General features: G+C 36.0%; 1 protein-coding gene across 1 annotated transcript in view; it reads left to right on the top strand.

The window, feature by feature from the left end:
- The first annotated feature begins 623 nt into the window (after nucleotides 1-623).
- LOC145692567 (inter-alpha-trypsin inhibitor heavy chain H3-like) overlaps nucleotides 624-19536 on the top strand; it is a 33535-nt gene continuing 14622 nt past the window's right edge. Inside the window, exons 1-3 of the mRNA XM_081767876.1 lie at nucleotides 624-641; nucleotides 4809-4981; nucleotides 14988-15098. Of these exons, the coding sequence (XP_081624002.1) occupies nucleotides 624-641; nucleotides 4809-4981; nucleotides 14988-15098 (302 nt within the window). The remainder of the gene's footprint in view (nucleotides 642-4808; nucleotides 4982-14987; nucleotides 15099-19536) is intronic.

The raw sequence follows: 19536 nt of genomic DNA on the forward strand, positions 1-19536 counted from the left end.
CGGTTTTTGTGCCCACCACTACTTGTTTCACATCTACGGATATGCCTGTACCACAGCCGCAAGCATTAGATCAGAACGACAATGATGACATAGATACCGTGCAGCAGACGGATAATACTGAGTTTGAAGTAGACGTAAATGAGGGCCCTATTCTGTTCAGTCAATCAGATCTAAATGATTTAGTCCGTGATCTGGGACTAATAAAGCACAAAGCAGAACTACTAGGGTCAAGACATTTGTTAGCACCCGATACGTTCGTTACATTTTTCAGACAAAGGGACTTTACACTCACACAATATTTTTCTCAAAAGGACGTGTTAGTGTACTGCAGTGATGTACAAGGTTTGATGGGTAAGTTGAACATTCCGTTCGTGACAGGTGAGTGGAAACTGTTTATTGACTCATCTAAAAGAAGCCTGAAGGCAGTTCTGCTTGCACAATGGTAATATGTATACCTCAATACCTGTCGGCCATTTTGTACACCTGAAGAAAACATAGGACATGAAGGTACTTGTTACTACCATACATTATGAAGATCACAATTGGATGGTGTGTCGTGATTTGAACGTGTTGAGTATGCTTGAGTATGTTGAATGTGTTGACAAGCATAGGGAGCAAAAACAATGGCCCCGAAGGTTGAGGTTGGTTCCAGGGAACAAAAATATGTGATGTGAACCTTTAGTGGAAAGAGACCTAATATTCTTGCCACCTCTGCACATCAAATTAGGCATAATCAAGCAGTTTGTCAAGGCATTACCTAAGTCTGGCAGCTGTTACAAATAACTATATAAGAACTTCCGCAATCTGTGAAATGCTTAGTTGAAAGAAGGTTTGGTTACTGATCCTGATATTCGGAAACTAATGCTGGATGAAGATTTCATTCATTCAATAAATGTCGTGGAGCGAGAAAACTGGACTACCTTTAGGAGTGTGGTTCAAAACTTCTTGGGAAACAATCGTAGCCCAGATTATATCGACATGGTTAAGAAGATGCTGACGAAATTCAAAATGATGCGACGCTCAATGAATCTGAAATTACATTTCTTACATTCACATCTTGACTTTTCCCCTTCAAGTCTGGGTATTGTAAGTGAGGACCAGGGTGAAAGATTCCATCAGGATATCAAGGACATGGAACGATGATACCAGGGCAATCGGGATGTTCGGATGATGGGCGACTACCTGTGGATGCTTCACCGTGAGCACCTGCAAATGCCGCATAAGAGGAAAATTAGGAGCCACGCCATAACCACGAAGAAAGCATGGTATGAATGAGTTTAATGCATGTTTTTGTACCACATTATCTGTATGTATCTGTTCATTGTGTACATATTTAAATATTATGTTGTTTTAAACATATTCTACTTCAGCATGATTCGTGTTCCATATATATATAATTCAATATGTGTAATCGATATTGGCAAAGTATACAATTTGTGCCAAAACAGAGGTGATAGGATGTTTTGAGTGACATTTTCGAATTCAGGAGGTCTAAATACATAAAAAATACCTACTTTTGCGAAAAACGTTTTTTTTTCCTGTTGCACTGTGATAATTACATATACATATCTTCAGTGTTTTAAAAGAGAACTGTTAGTGTCTCCTTTGGGTTACGCCAATGGATACTGCTGGACTTTGTTTTTCTTTTTTTTCGCTGAGAAATCTTAAATTAACAATACTAATAATTGCCGTTCGAAAGCTTAATCAGTGATGTACTTCAGCCGATTAGCTTTAACTGCTTGAAAGGTCTCAGGCTTCAGAAACGATTAGGAATAATCTCTTCACAACTCTTTGATCCAGTAGCTACGTAAAATAAAATAAAATAACAATTTTCTAGCATTACTTTCAATAATTTATTGTGTATTTCCCAGCTTTTAAAGAAAGAATTAAGATATGCCAGAGTTGAAAAAATGTCACTGTGATTTTCTATAATATTTCGTCAATGAAAATGTAATGCGTAACAAAATTTGTTAGTATTAAATTTATTTAATGTCCCGTCAGAAACGTGAAATCTGCATTGTGCTTACTAAGACTAATACGAAATAAGATTCCTGATGTTAAAATTATTATAGAAGGACTGAATGAAAAGTAATGGCATAATCGTTATAGTTCTTACCTGGCTTTGTACATAGAAGAATACTTGTTACTTTCCTTCAATATAATTTAATTCCACCTCCATCAATTTCTGCCACACGCTGGAAGGCATCGTACACTCAGTAGGCCTTATGCAGAGACGTTTTGATTCATGATTAGCGTCATACTTAACGCCTGACTACTGCAGGAAACATACGTTAGTCGAACTCGTTAGTATGACACTAATTACACGTCAGAATGACTCTGCATAAGGCCCACTGTGTTAATCTTTGTCGATGACCTGTAGGGACCTCCAAATGGTGAGGGCGGGGTTCTTTTGTGTAGAATGGTTCCCGCGAAGAGGTTCCTTCATTTTGGAGAAGAGGTCATCACGAAATCCCTGAAAACATTGTTGTGCACAGTGTACACGTGCAACTTCAATCTTAATCCACGCTCGTTTCTCGTCTTTCCGTAACATACTGTTATGACACTTACACTTTCCGCCTCTATTTTAGAGTACCGCTGGTTTCGACTAAATAACTCGAAGTCGTTACCTCTCGCCACTTCATTTTAGCACATTCTTTTATCAGCTACGGAACTCTTGTTGTGCTTAGCTACAACCCCTTTACATAAGAACAGTGTTATCACCACTTTTTATCTAATCTATGTAAATGGTTTGAATGGTTTGAATGACACCACTGATGTGAATTTAGTGGACAATTTTGGTTGAACTTCGTTTAACCTACAATTTGAAAACTAATGACGTTAAAACTGATATATTTGTCTAATATTGTGAGCTTGATATTTCAACACCAGGAACATCACCTGTTTAGGATGTCATAAGTATCTATAACGGGCAGCTAAAATTTGTATTACTGCTTACTTTTTGCTGTGTACAAAGCTTTACACGGCATGTTTGAAAATTATACTAAGAAACAAAAACGTGTGATATTTCTTGAAATCTTCACGAGAATAGTTTTTTTTTAACATATCAAGTTTCTGACATACAAGAGTAGTAGTGCTGCAATCTGTTGTTCCTACATACATTAGAGACATAGTACACTAGGTAAATACTTTTGGAGTATATGAATACTCTGACAACAATTAAGTAAATAGAAGTCCTGTTATCTGCTGTTCCTATATGCATCAGCCTTTAAACACCGATGCACGCACCTATTGCGTCAAGGCTTTAAACCTTCATAGCTCAGCCCCTAATAAGGCTAGGAAGATACTTTTGGTATCAATGAGTATCCGAAGGATGAAGCCTGCCATCGATATGCATGTTTTGTATGTGGGGGTACCACAGCGGACAGGATGGAGGGCAAAGTTTGTGTCATCTTTTGCATAAGTTTTTTTGGTGGGGATCATTCCATCCTTGGAGGCACAGTCATAAAGTTGGTACATGAAGCAATGAAATAGTTCTCTACACGCTAATACCATGCGAACGTACTTGTAGCTTATATAGGGCAAGAAGTATAGTTGACCAGTTTCTTTTCAGTCTCAGTTTTTTGACGTACATTACATATATTTTCTGGACGATTCCATATAAGACAAGATATATTTTCACTGAATTGGTCTACAAGCATAATTCTTGTCGCTATCTTGTTGAAATCTGTGATCTATAAGCTTTCCAACGATGAATGAATCATCACTGTGTGATAGTTAGGGAGGTCACCATGGTCGACAACGTGAAGATCAGCAATAAGCCTTCGACAATGATATACAGGGCGTTTCTATAGAAATTTTGTTCTTAATTTCTATCTCCCTTTATATTGCAGCACTAGCTACTACGTTTTCATATTATGGTCACAAGTGCATTGCCTACAAATTACCTTTCTTTTTGTACGCGTGGAGTGACTGTGAGGGTTGCCAGTGCCCCCCAAATTCTAATTTGTAATATTTTAAGGATATTTTGTTTATTCTTCTTCTTCTTCTACGAATAGAGCGGGAATTGCACAAGTGTTATCTCTTTGGAATTAGTGTTTCATAAGTTTTTCGAAGAAGTATTAATCGTCTTCCTATGATAATTAGGGGGTCACCTGGGCCCCCAACGTGACAGTCTACGATTTCGTTCAAATTCCTGCCCGGTGGCAGGGACATTAAGATAGTACATAGGAAAAGCAGATAGTAGGATTTCTACTACTCATGAAGGTATTGTTAGAAATTTCTTTCCCGTACAAAACTATTTTCGTGCGTTACATACTATAGATGTCAAATATATCTCGTTAAGCTCTACTCACAACAAAAAGTAACAACTGATAAAAATTCTAGCTGTCAGTTACTATATATTCATGATACACTAGAAGGTAATGGCCTTGTTGTTGAAATAACTTGCTGACAATGATAGACAAATTGGTTTAACAACATAGTTTTCTACCAGTGTACCAGTGTATAGAATAGACTCCTGCGATAAGTTGAACTTGCCTATGCATTCAGATTCATTTGTTTGGAGGCCGCCGTAACTCAGTGGTAGAGCGTTCACCTCTGCTGCTTGGGGTCCCGGGTTCGATCCCAGCCCCCGCGAAATGAACTTTGTGGTGGACAAACTCCGTGTGCGGGGTTTCCTCGGGGTACTCCCGTTTTCTCCAATTTTCTTCATTCCACCATTTCATTCATTACTCATCATCACCGTCTGCTTTAGCCTTACCGGCATAACTGGGGAACGTAAAACTCAAGGATTTCATTTCATTTCAGAATCACTTGTGTATAACAACCTTTTTCTTTTCTCTTTGCAGCCTTCGTCTCTTGTTAGGCCTGAAATAAAATCGTGGCATGTTAAAACAGAAATTTACTGTCGCTACGCAAGAACAGAGATCACCAGTGTTGTTGAAAACAGTGCAGATAACGCCCAGGAAGTAAACTTTGAAGTACTATTGCCTGAAAAATCGTTTGTTACTCAGTTTTCAATGTAAGTTGCTCGAAAATTGATGCGTTATTTATTCAGTCTTTGTGGCTATTTTCTAACTTGAAACTTTTCTACTTGGTTGTGAAAGATTCACCAATCACGTGTGGTGTTCGGTAACCTACTCAATCAATCAAATGTTTAGTACACATAATAAACATAATATTATCTATACAAGCTTTGCAAACACAAATGAATAATAAGCATAATATATAAGTGTATTTGGATTTTTAAGTTAGGGTAAGGACGGGAAAAGTGGCACATAAGTTATTAATGACGCAATATTGTCGGAACAAAACACAATAACAGAATGTTTTATACGCGTATGGAAACCTTAAACCTTCTGCCATATTAAGCAATAAAACGGAAACAAAACAATTAAACGTGTTCATGATGGACGAGATTTAATGACGATATGCGAAAATCCACTTTGCCCGCATATAATGGGCATATTGCAACGTGCATATATGTAGTGTAAAAATTGTTGTTTGTTGAGATAATATTGCGAATTTAGTAAAGTCATAAGTTGTGCAACTGTTACCTTTGGAGAACAAATTATGAAGTTACAGATTTGTAATACTTTGTGTTTACAATACAATTGTAAGAAATTAAATAGAATGTAAAAATAAAAAAATGCAAGCAGCTTTTACACATATGTCTATTCAAACGATATGAAAATCTGCTCAGAATACAGCTTATTATGTTCACGTAGTTCTAAAAGTGGCAGTTTAGTACTCAAGAATCTTGACTGTCTCTTTGCCCGCGTCAGCACGATTCACAGTGTATACCTCTCCAAAGCAAGGTTTTCATCAAATCACAAAACCATTTCATCTATTTCTACTATGAATAATGCTGTGCTCATCTGATTTCAAAATACGTATTTCCGTTAAATATTCAGGAACTACAACTCTTTTCTTTATGGCCTTCTAAAAACTTGTCCTTTCATGTCGCTCGTGTCCCCTCTATTACCCATGCGCAAAGCAGCACGTGAAGTTTTCCATTACGTCATAGCATCATGCTACTTGCTTCTCATCAATGCCACTACCTGTGTCTTGATGTATAGCATTATGTTTGTTTAAATGCAAAATTCCACTTTGCCCGTCCTCTTTCTTCATATTATGTCGCATAATTATCAGTTAAAGTACGAATTTCTAAATTATAATAATTGTTTTTAAAGAGTCCATTGGAAATTTAGCATATGTATAGAACAACGTGTTTGTCAATAATTTATCGTAGAGTACACCGTAAATTTCTATTTTCCGAACCGCTATGAAAATTGTGCATGTGTACAGATAAATCTATGTAGACTTGGCAACAATGAACTCAACTAGACCAAGTGCAGAGTGGCTAGCCAGCGAGATGAATCGCAATTAACTACCTTCTGTTAAACATTTTTTTTTTACTTTTCTTTAACCAGGGGCATATCTAGCCCGGAGCCAAGGGGCTTAGCCTCCCCAAATTTTTGAGTAACAAAAATAATGGAAACTATTATTTATATATTTCTAAAAGTTTATGATATATTATATCTATCACAGTATGGGTTCTGGTTGACCCCAGTTATTATCTTCTAGATCCTCCGAATCTGTTTTTAACGTAGCATTCTAGATGGGCTGGTCATCTTCGAGGGTCATCCTACACAATACAGATCAATAGTAGTGATTCACTCTTAGAAAAAATCGAAGTACTAAAATGAAGTGCAATTTTTAACGCTAAATGTTCTGCTGAACTTTTTCCAACATTTTATTTTATTATATATTCGCACAATAAGGGTATTTGGCCGCAGGAAAAGAAGTGGAAGCGTGTTTCATGTGAAAGTTCGCGAGAGAAAAGAAATTGAAACATGTAACTAGACTCTGTCAGAACAACAAAATATTTACTGAAGCACTGCTTCACTTGCTAGAGTTTGAATTAGGTTATAATTAGATAAATTTATATTGCTGACTTCTACCCACGACACTCTAGTTCGCTGAAACTTTTTTGCAATGACACAAATGTACGCGTATATTCCCTCTCTTTTATATACAGGTTTTATCAAATGTCCGAGGCTAAGGCCAATTTCGTTATGAGTAAAAGATACGAAAAGATGTAAAAGGAGAAAATTTGTTTGGAATATGTGAGTTTTAATATAAAATAGTAGAAATTTTCGAAACAATATGGACTACACATTGATAAGGCACCTATTATAATGAAATGTCTATGTTGCCAGTTCAACAGGCTGCTCTCTAGGGACCTCACCATACAAATAGTACAACATTGTTATGGAACGGATTCAAGGTGTTCTAAGTTCCATCACGTAACAATGTATGCGTTTACTGTTTCATTTCTGTGTGTCCTAGCGTTCCGTTTTCATTTAACATAGACAAATGTAGAGCCCAAACGACTAGTGCGATTGATAAGAATTCCACAAATTTTAGATTGGAAACTACATATTTCGAACAACTTTAGTTTTTTTTTTTTTTAATATTTTTCCATATATTTACTAATAACAGAATTGTTATATACTCCGCACATATGTTACTTTCTATACCATTTTCTCTTATATAAATTCGTCAATTACTTCCTTCAAACAAGAAAACAAAGAAAATGATATGAAAATTTCCGTTTAACGTCCCACGCTTATACCTATTAGCCTTAGAGAGACAGATGATTTAGGCAAATGAATGATGATAGAGCAATTCCTGGAATGAGAAACTGTAAGGAAACGCAAGTACCCGATAAAACTTACGGATACAGTGATATCCATTTATAAAATTCTTAAAACAACACATCCCTCGTATTTATACAAGAAACGTACTGCTAAGTCAACTATTCACACTCACCTAACACGCCAAAGAAATACGTTTGATATTCCACACCATAGACTCAAGCAAACCACTGTGGCATCTTCAGTATTAGCACCAAGGTCATGGAATGCTCTACCAAATGTAGCAAAAGAAGCTGAAACATTTAATTCTTTCAAGAAAATGTTAAAAATTTATTTACTCATCCAACAAAATTTAAGTTCAGGTACCCATGATTTGTATTCTATCACTTGAACCGCGTAAATGAAATCAGACTTCACTTGGTACATCTTCTTTATTAAATAATCATGCATTGGAAAAATATTTCATCACCCTCCCTCTATATTGTGAATCACAAGCATAACTTACTTTGTCTCTATGTTATTGATCGGTTTGTGTTTGTTTTAATGTTTGTATTTGTATGCTTTTTTCCTTCACTTGTAGTACTTGTGCGTGTGTGCGTGTTTTGCTAAAAGTACCATTTTTAAAATTTTTTTTAATCATCTTAATGTAGACCTGTATTTTTTGTTATATATAACCTTATCTTTTGTACTCAATTGGTTGTATCCTTTTTTGTATAACTCAATGTACTTCCTTGATAAGGGTTAGGCTGTAGACCAGCAATATGCTGAAACTCGCCCGCTTGTATAAATCCTTTTTCAATTCAATTCAATTCTCACAAATATACTTCTTCGAGCATGGAAAAAGGGACCCCACGCATCAGATGTAAGCAACTGGATTTTGCGTCCCCGGAAGAGGTTTGAGTTCCTTTCCTGTATATTCAAATCTGAAGAGGGAGAAATCATATGGCCTGGTTGGTGAAAAGGACGCTAAGCTGAAAATAATATAAAACGAGCATTTACCACCGCAGAGTGGAAATGGTACAGCATACCGAGGAATTAAGTTCTGTGTTTAATTTTTTCTTTAAAATAGTTTCAACTTCTCAAGAATAGATTCAATCCTACGGTTTTCTCTCTAATATATCAGGAATTAATTGAAATTTACTAATACTTTCGATTTTGTTATTGATTTTAAGAATGAAAACGGTACGGTAGAAAATAGTGAAAAAGGGTTTCCTGATACATATTCAACATCTTAAGAGTAGCATCAATCTCCACTCATATGTCTCTACTCAAACCTCAAATTTACCATTTCCGATTTAAACATTTATCAATGTAAACCCACAAGAGTATCAGTGTAAACCAAGATGCGGTTTCCTTGACATGGGTTGAACGTCCAAATAATACTGCAATATTCGGCAGATTAATCATACATGGGTTTTCCCTCGATTTTTAAATTATAAATGACATTTACACAGTTTATACTTGTATATAAGATTACAAATATGTAATTCTCTAAACGTTCTCTCTTCTATAATTGGACCTCCTGCCCAGGCCCGTGCTGACCCACCGGGACGTGGCCCGGTGCGCCCTCCGAAACATCAAAGTATAAATAAAGGTACAAGTTTTTAGTAATAAATTCTTACTGTTTTATTTGTAAAGAACCCTTGAAAGGTACAGTGCGTCCTTTACATTAGACGCCCTTGCGCGACCACATCAAACATGGATGATTTTATTCACTCTTCTGTACTATAGTATAATCCTGTACAATAACTACATACAGTTACTATTGGCAAAGAACCCGTGAAAGATACAGTGCGCCCTTTACATTAGGCGCCCTACGAAACATCACATTATAGATAAGTGTTTTTAGTTGTTCTGTATACCAGGTTTGTATAATAAATTAAAATAGTGGCTGTTAATAAAAAAACCTGTGAAGGGTACAAGGCGCCCCTTACATAAGGTGTACTGGGCATCATTACATTATAGACATATTTTTTAATTTGTTCTTCTGGATACCAGTTTTGTGTTATAAAAATTCATACAGCTGTTATTGGTGGAGATCAGGTAAAGAGTATAAGCACTTACAAAAGTAACTGTAAAGTTATGTAGCTATAAGGCGAAACAATGTGATACATCAAGAATAGTTCGGATAGTCAAACCTACGATGCATTCATGAATACTACATTGACACTGATCTCTTACGATTTTTACGGCATCGAAGCTTGCACAGTCTTAATATTCATCCATATATCCGAGCATACTGATTGTTCCTGTGTGTTTTAAAGCAGTGTTCGGATAATCAGTACCTATTGTATTTCTAAGATATAGCTATATTAATTTCTGTGAAATATGGTCTTCCTGTCACCACGGCATGGCGCGTCCTCAGATTGTGGATTGAGGATAAGGCCTCTGGATATAGAGGTTAGCTGCGAATATACTGAATAAGCAGTAGCGGACAGATGACAAGGGGTGATCCTCCACCTTGTGGATTTGGTGTGGGGCGAACAACCTTATCCTGTAAAAAGAAAGGCTTGTTCAAATATATTCGCAGAATCTCCGGATTATAACTGATAACTTGGCACGAACTCAGCAAAGTAAAATCGACATGAGATTTGGAACACGGAATATTTGGAACATGGAACAGTCTGTATAGGGTAGCGGCGTTAAACTCTGTAAGGAATGAGTTAGTTTAGAAATAGAGGATGTACGTAGTGGGATAGCAGGAAGTTAGATGAGAAGGAAATGGAGGAATCAAGTCGATAAATCTTACGTTCTTTTAAGGGGAACGAATTAAAAATTACCAACTATGAATAGGGCTATCAACTCACAAACGAATAATATTAGCAATTACATGGATTGAATTTGTTAATTATAGATTTTCTTTTATTTCTCTTAAGGGTCGGTGGTGTAATATTATTATTTTAAATGAACAATCCCAACATAAAATAACGACGACGATAAAGACGACAGTTTTTACGAAAGAATAGAAAGCGTATTTGATCATCTCCCGCAATACCATATGAAAATTTTGTTATTCCGTTTCAATGCGAAGGTAGAACGAGAGGATATTTTCAAACCGAGAAATAAATGTCTGCATAAGAAAGGTTGTGACAACGCCGTTAGACTCGTGAACTTTGCAACGTCCAGAAACCTTATCTTGAAGATTACAAAATTCCCACATCGCGACATTCATAAATATACTTGGATTTCATCAGATGGAAAAACACATAATCGAACTGATCACGTTTTAATAGACAGAAGAAAACAGTTTAGCACAACTAATGTTCGGTCGTTCAGAGAAGCTGATAGTGATACTAATTACCACCTGGTGGCAGCGATAATAAGAGAGAGAGACTATCGTTGAATAAAGGAAATATTCAATATCTGAAAACGGAGCGGTTTAATTTAAAGAAATTTGAGGAGAGTCAGGTGAGATGGGAGCCAGATTAAAGTGTCAAATAGATCCTCGATTTTAGAAGGTTCGGAGTGCATTAGTGTTCAGGATACTTGGTTGAAATTAGAGATAATATTAAAATTTCAGCAAAAGAAAAATTGGGTCACGCAGAGGTACGTAGGAACAAACCATAGTTCAACCAGGAATGCACTAAAGTAGCAGAGAAGAGAAAATAGAAGAAACAGCGTTGGCTAAAAGGTCGGAACGAAATAACTACATAAAATTTCATTGTCATCTGGCGGAAAACTTCCAAAATTTTTAGAACAAAGGAACGCTATTTTTGAAAGCTAAAATTAATTAACTTGAAGATAATAAAAAACAAAAAAATTCGGGACATGTATAATGGGAGCAACGAATTTAAAAAGCATATCAACCTTGTGCTTATATATTAAAGAAAGCCAACGGAATAGTTCTCACTGATAAGTTTAGCATCTTAAATAGATGGAAAGATTTCTTTGACGATTTGCTTAACATATAGCCAAAAACTAATGTTCATGGAGAAAGTAAAATGCACACAGCGTAATATTATTTTCCAGAACCTAACCAGACAGAAATAGAAATCGCTATTAAAAAAATATAGAAACAGACTTCTCCGGGTGTAGACGAAATTCTGACTGACTTAGTTTTAGCTGGAGGGGAAAAATTGTACAACAAGATACACAAACTCATTCTCCTTATCTGTAACAAGGAGGAATTAGCACAAAAGTGAAAAGAATCAACCATTGTTCCAGTTCAAAAGAAAAGCAACAAAACTGATTGTAATAATTATTGAGGCATTTCTCTTCTGTCAACATTAAATAAATCCTCTTAAACATTCTATTCGAAAGATTGCCTCTATACGCAGATGAAATTAATGGAGATTATCAGAGCGAATTTAGGTAAAATCGATCAACTATGGACCAGATATTTGCCATTCGACTACTACTTGAAAAGAAATGGGAATACAATGTCCTGGCACATCAATTATTGACTTTAGACTCGGGTAGGAGGGAAACATTGAACAACATGCTTACAGAATTTGGAATGGCGAAAAAGTCAAATTAATTAAGATATGTTTAAATGAATCCCAAAGTAAAGTTCGAATAGAGAAATTCCCGTTCACGAGCTTTCACGTTGAGAATGGCCTAATACAAGGAGATGTGTTGTCGCCATTATTATTTAAGTTTGTTTTGGAGAACACTATAAGAAAACCCAAAGACAGCAATCGGGTCCTAGAGATAAATTGTATTTACCAAGTTATGGAGTATGCTGATAGTGTAAATCTTATAGGGGATGTTAGAACAATAGAAAGGAATGCAGATATCTTAATTAACGCTTGTAGGAATATGGACTTAGAAGTAAATGCAGAGAAAACTAAATACATGGAAGTTTGTCGGGATCGTAACACTGTATTTTATGAATACGTTTAAATATCAGATAATGTTTACTTTCGACAAAGTGGATACTTTGAAATATGTAGAATCATTATTAACAGACCAAAAACATAATCACTAAGAAATTTGATGTCAACTGAAAGCAGGAATTTCGTGTTATTATTCAGTTAAAAATCTTTTGTTGTCGTGAATTCTGTTGAGGAATTTGCAGCTTAAAATATAAAACGATAATCATGCCGGTTGTGCTGCAAGGTTGCGAAACATGGTCACTGACTGAGGGAAAATCGATGACTAAAAGTATTTGAAAACAAGATTCGGACTCCAAGAGGAACGGGAATAAGGAATGGCGGAAACTTCATAAAGAGGAAGTGCATAATTTATACGTTTACCAAACATTGTTAGGGTCATCAAGTTTAGTAGGCTCAAATGGGCAAGTCATGTAGCTAGAATGGAAGAAATTAGAAATGTTTTCGAAGTTCTGATTGGAAATTCAAATAGGGAAACCACCATTAAGAAGACCAAGGCGCAGATGGTAGGAGAACATTAAAATGGTTCTCGCAGAGATTGGAATATAAAGTATAAATTGAGTCCAGTTGGCTAAGGACAGAAATCATTGGAGAGATTTTGTAAACTTGGCACTGAACCTCCAGTGTCCGTAGGCAAGAGCTACATTAAGTTGTTGATATATTTATCTTCTTTATATTTGTAAGAAATGCTGTTAACAGGAATTAAAAAGTTTCTCTAGTAACGAGGATTTCGATTCGAGGTTTTCAGAAATTAGCTATTTACGTTAATACTAAAACAAAATTGGTGGTGATTCAGATATAAAATGGCACACATACTTTCTTTCAAAATCTGTACATAAGATAGGGTATGTATATATATATATATATATATATATATATATATATATATATATATATATATATATATATATATTTAATTACAAAAATAAAAAACAATCACAATCACTAATGAATAGTGAATGAGTTGTTAATACGTACTTGAGCAGTATTGATTAGATTGGTTATAATTATTAGTTTGTGAACTTTTTTTGTTATTTTTTTTAATTTGGCGCTGGTCCCGTTCTTTTGTTTACGGGACTGTTTTGTTACTCCTCCATCAATGGTATCGCTTTTCCGTTTTTTGCAATACTTGCTGGTGCTCTTCTTATGTCCAGGTGGATGATCTCAAAACACCTTAATGTATTATCCCTACTATGTACTAGTCCTTCTCGTAGAGAATGACTAGGTGAACTTCGAGAAATTTGAAGTTTGTTTCGATTTCACTGTATTTACAACTAACTGCACGATGTATAAGTATTTCAGTTGCACCGTTTGTAGGTCATGTTTACTAATGATCTGATTAATTTTTAGCATAAAATTAACTTCATACACAAAACTTTAACACTGTTTATATACATATTAGACGACACGACGCATTATTTACAACGGAAGTCTTTCAAGTAGCACAGTTCTGAAACTTTCCCGTTTGTATGGGCGCCCTTTTAGTAGACTTGTCCTCCGCCCTTATTAGTATCCCAGCACGGGCCTGCTCCTGCCCATCGCAGCTCGAGAGTTTCAGGTTGCTGGTTAAGTGTGACCCTGCCCGTTTCATCTCAGTCTAAAGTAACCTGTTGCCCGTTGCAATTCAAAGGTACGGTTAGTATCTCCTGCCCGTTGCAGCTCGGAGATAGGTGAGGATAGCTCTTGTCTGCTGCAGTTAAAAGGTGATCTTAGATGAGTCTCTAACGTCCGTTGCAGCTTGGAGAGATAGGTAGGATATGACCAGTTAACAACTGATGACTTCTGTCTCGAGATGTCCCTTTTTATAGCCAGTCTTCGAAAGCAAAGCCTATGAAGGGTTGAAGGGAACTCTTCATGTCCCTTCATATTCCATCGGTAACGCATCAATCGGCTGCTTTCTGGTGCTTCTGCCAAAGCATGTGGTTGTATTTACTAATTTGAGAGGATATTGCGATATGTTCTATATACGCTTTTATGTCTCACATGAAACCGAAAGTAGTAGAAATTCGGAAGTCAACTTTAGATTTAGAACGTGAAACGAAACCCACTCATTTCAAAATTAGCTTATAGATTCATCACTAGTATTAAGTGTTAGTATACGAAAATTCTAATAGCAATACATCTAGAAAAAATGCGAAGTTATTAGTGTGCAACGGCAAGAAATAGTCATTTACCAATTGATATATCTTATTAAAGAGAGTAAAATCATGTGGAAATCTCGAGAAAGTTGAGAGAAGCCCATTAATTTGAGAAAATCTAAAAATTGCTGTTGTACAAGAATGTCTCTTATTGAGGTAAAACTGCTCCTGAAATATGCCATAATTAAGCACTTCATTATAATATTAGAAAGATGACAGTACATCTTAATGAGGTTCACGGTGTATAACTTAACGTTATCATTAACTAATAAATTTTAAATCTCTGTTTAAGCAAAATACAGTCCAAATACGCGTGTATAAGATATATATATCAGACATTAAATCTCAAGTGTTGTTTCTGGAAGGTGCAAAATTATTGAATGATCTCTTATTTGCAGGAAGATTTGTGGGAAAGTGTACAATGCCCTGGTGAAAGAAAAGGAATCAGCAAATAAATTGTACAAGGACTCTCTGAAGAAAGGCAGAGGAGCTGCGCGAATATCTATGAAGTAAGTAAGTTCCTACGAGGAATAGTTGTGATGTACACTTACACAGTACGTTTATTTCCGCCAATCAAATTGTTGGATAACGTAAAGGCAAGACTCAAATGTATAATCTTTCTACTTGTAACAAACCATGTGGTTGTCTCCTCCAATATTACAATTATGAATACTGTATCTGACATGATCAGCTAATTTCATAAATTCTTCTTTGAATCAAGAATTACCAAAAATAAACAATCCTTTGGGGAATTGGTGCCTTTGGGCACTTTTGGAACAGTTCCTTTCATAACTACTTTTATTTAAATTTAAACTTTCCTTCTTTCTAAATACTTCAGAGAATGCCTAATGGAAATTAATACATTTTAGTTATTACTGTCCTTTCTGTACATGTAGTGAGAATCAAAGTTGTGTTTTCTTCTACAGATTGTCTTCTTGTTTGAAACCCCATGAATTGTATCTCTGATGATTGGGAATCCTTTCATGTTTCCTCTGCTATGCTGCTTTTTTCTTACTCTGATCTGAGTATCTCGTCTTCTGCCTGTGTAAACATTTGCTCTGTTCCCTCGGTTTCGAAGTTTCAATTCATCATTCTCCTGTTCTCTTCTTGAAAAAATAGAACAAGATAGTTTGATTTCAGGAAATAAATGTAAGAATCAAGACGAATGAAAGAAGTTGTTTTGCACTAAAATAAATTAATTACGTTTCAGCGAGATAGTAAAAATGAGAAGAAATAAATGAAAGGAAAAAACTCGAAACCAAAAATTCGAAAGAGATGAATTCTTTTGAAAAACAGCACATTTGCAGACGATGACATTTCAAGTTTCTCTCGCACAATTAGCCATGACATTTCTCATCACTGATAACTTTTGTGAGTTAGAAGATATGCTAAGGCTGATGAAAAACTGTGGTATTCTGCGGTAACGTTCGTTTACATTTCGACCATCATGTTCGTGAAATGCAGGTGAACGATCAATTCTAGTTCGCCATACAGGACCCATCTCTTAGTTTCTAGTAAGGGGTAACATACTACAGATGCTTTTAGCACTGTTCTTTATATAGGGTAGTATGTTCACAACGTTAATCACCGTTCACTAATCTTGCTTGACACTTCGCGTAATCCTATCTTCCAGCAAGAAAATGTGTTCCAATAAGTCCAATTCAACATAGCGTGGTCTACTAGGTGCACATCTAATACCACTGCCTGCTAGAACTTTATATCTAAACCCTATAAAGAACGTGCAGAACATAGAGGCCAGCTCCTAATCCCGAAACGCGCCTTGACATCTTACTTTACCGAGTTCCGCTAAGCTCTACAGCAAGTGTGAGATATCTCACAAGTAAACCTTACGTTTGGGTGAATCGAGTTGCTGACTGAGACACATATGAGCAAGTAGTACTAAATGTGGGCAGTATTTCAGTGAAGTTGTAGGTGCGAAGCTCCAGGGGTTTAGGAGATACAGCTACCAGAACATCACATGGAAGTACAGAATAGTCTTCATACAGTTGGAGGTAAAAGCCCTGTAAGACCTCTTGTAACGACAAAAGGTGAATAACAAATATACGGGTACACATTAGGACTAGGGGGAAGTCATATAGTAAGGGTATACCTTACGGCGGCCATCTTGAAATCCGCCATTTTGAATTAAGGTTAAGTTTTAAAATAGGAATAGGGTCATGTGATATATGATTTAAGGCGCAAATTTAATCAGAAGAACAATGGTGACGTTAATTTTGATTTACGCGCAATTGGTAAAAAGTTACAAGGGAATTAAATATTGTTGCAGCATATGTATTACTCCTTTACCCAACTTTGTAAATTTTGTGTTAATGATAATAATTAAATAAAAAGCAGGTGGATAAATATTTGGCCTATGGTAAGAGTTGCCTTGATGGTTGCCATGTTCAAATCCGCCATTTTGAATCAGACAAAAGTTTTAAACAAAACGCATAAGAGTGACACCTTATTAAAAGCAAATTTTACCATAAATCCACCGGTATAAAAATTTTTGCTTTATCATTAACCAGCATTTGATACGCCACCATTGTATTTCTGATTAACTTCTAGCCCGAAGTCATCTATTGCATTACCCTATTCCCATTTAATTTTGTGCTGGTTAAAGATAAAGCAGAAATGGTTATACCGGTGGATTTATGGTAAAATTTGCTATTAATAAGGTGTCAATGTTATGCGTTTTGTTTAAAACTTTTGTCTGATTCAAAATGGCGGATTTGAACATGGCCGCCATCAAGGCAACTCTTACCATAGACCTAATATTTATCCACCTGCTTTTTATTTAATTATTATCATTAACACAAAATTTACAAGGTGGGGTAAAGGACTAATACATATGCTGCAACAATATTTAATTTCCGTGTAACTTTTTACTAATTACGTGTAAATCAAAATTAACGTCACCATTGTTCTTCTGATTAAATTTGCGCCTTAAATCATGTATCACATGAACCTATTCCTATTTTAAAACTTAACCTTAATTCAAAATGGCGGATTTCAAGATGGCCGCCGTCAGATATACCCTTACTATTTGACTTCCCCCTAGTTCTAATATGTACCCGTATATTTGTTATTCACCTTTTGTCGTTACAAGAGGTCTTACAGGGCTTTTACCTCCAACTGTATGAAGACTATTCTGTACTTCCATATGATGTTCTGGTAGCTGTATCTCCTAAACCCCTGGAGCTTCGCACCTACAACTTCACTGAAATACTGCCCACATTTAGTACTACTTGCCCATATGTGTCTCAGTCAACAACTCGATTCACCCAAACGTAAGGTTTACTTGTCAGAGAGATGTTCAGTGTCTGCACAACCGGGTGTAGCTAAAAGTCGTGTATTTCGTTGACCATACGATATGTCATGCCTTTAAGACAGGCACACACTTTCAATAAATTCGTGGACTAGACGCAGTGTGGCGCTACGTGGTATACTGCAGCTGATAAGTGACGTCCTGGTGGAAGCAGTGGAAGTTCGTTTCTCGACACAGCCAAAGACGGACTTACCATCTGGCACACAGGCACTTGCCTAGGAGCGCAGCCTTTGAGGGGCGACAGCCGGAGAATTTTTTTTTTTACCTTTAAATTATAGGAACATTGGTACTTACAGTTGGTCAATGTGACCTTCAATTTAATTTCATTGGGAAGGTTTATTCTTTTACAATTCACTAATGAAATATTCTGTGCCAATCTTTAATATAATAGACTAAAGCATAGCCTTCTATATAGTTCCTATCCACGAAGTGAATAAGGCGACGTTGTATTTTGTGACCGACGTAGTCCGATGGTATTATTGCATAGTAGTTGTAGTCTGCTACAGAAAGCACAATAAAGTTGTAAAATGTATCAGTCTTACTGTACAGTTTTTAATGTTTTGTGATTATTTTAAAATGTTGTTTCTTTGAAACAAATATTTTTGGAAAATAATACTGTAGTAGCGTGAAGTGTAGTAAAATTAAAATAAATTAAACATATTTTTTTAAATTATAGGAATAGGGGCAAGGAATGGGCTTTGTATAGTAGAGTAGGATCAGAATTTCAATGCACCAAAAGTTCCTATAATCCTAGTTTCTCTTCGGTTATACGAAATCAAACATTTTTATGATGTTGGCCATGGTATTTTGCGGTCATGATGAAAACTTTAGTTCTTTGCATAATGGGGAAATTATTATGTCAATAGAGCTGATTGCAGAATTTGATTCCTTCTGACTAATTACGTTGAACGATAAGGTAACCCTGCACCGGGACAAACCTCCTACCTTTCTTCAACTATATGTAGAGTCGTCAATTTACTTGCTAGTACAGTTAAGCAGATTATCATTAAAGAGATCAAATGCTTCTCTGTAATAGTAGACTCAACCCCAGATATATCTCACACCGACAACTGTCTTTTGTAATAAGATATGTTGGGAAAAAATGGTTTACCTGTTGCACGACACTATATTTTTCTGAATTCCGGACAAAAGTCAGAGAACTTGGCTAATACTGTGTTAAATGGTTTAGAATCACATTCCATTAACATCAATGACTGTCGACGGCAATCGTCTGATAACGAAAGTAACAATGTATGTCTGGGATTTACTCCGGCTTACAAGCTCGTATTAAAGAAATTAACTCAAAAGCACTTTATGTCCCGGTGCTGCACTTGAGCTACAAGCTGTAGCCACTAAGTATGCACGTTTTTTAATTTAGTACAAAATGTATATAATTTTTCCACAGCTTTCTACAAACCGTTCGGAGAAGTTAATGCAGTGGCATGTACATAAAAGTAAAACTGCAAAGTGTTTATATGGTACAAAGTGGTATGCACGTGAAGATGCTTGCAGAAGTTTGTGGGAAATTGTAATCGAAGCCTTATAGATTTTCCAAAATGACTTGTGTGGAAAACCTCCTGTAAGAAATGAAGCTTGTGGTATTTTGAATGGCACGTACA

The sequence above is a fragment of the Thermobia domestica genome, chromosome 8 (genome assembly GCF_964235325.1).
Source record: "Thermobia domestica chromosome 8, izTheDome1.hap1.1, whole genome shotgun sequence".
In the NCBI taxonomy this organism is placed as follows: domain Eukaryota; kingdom Metazoa; phylum Arthropoda; class Insecta; order Zygentoma; family Lepismatidae; genus Thermobia; species Thermobia domestica.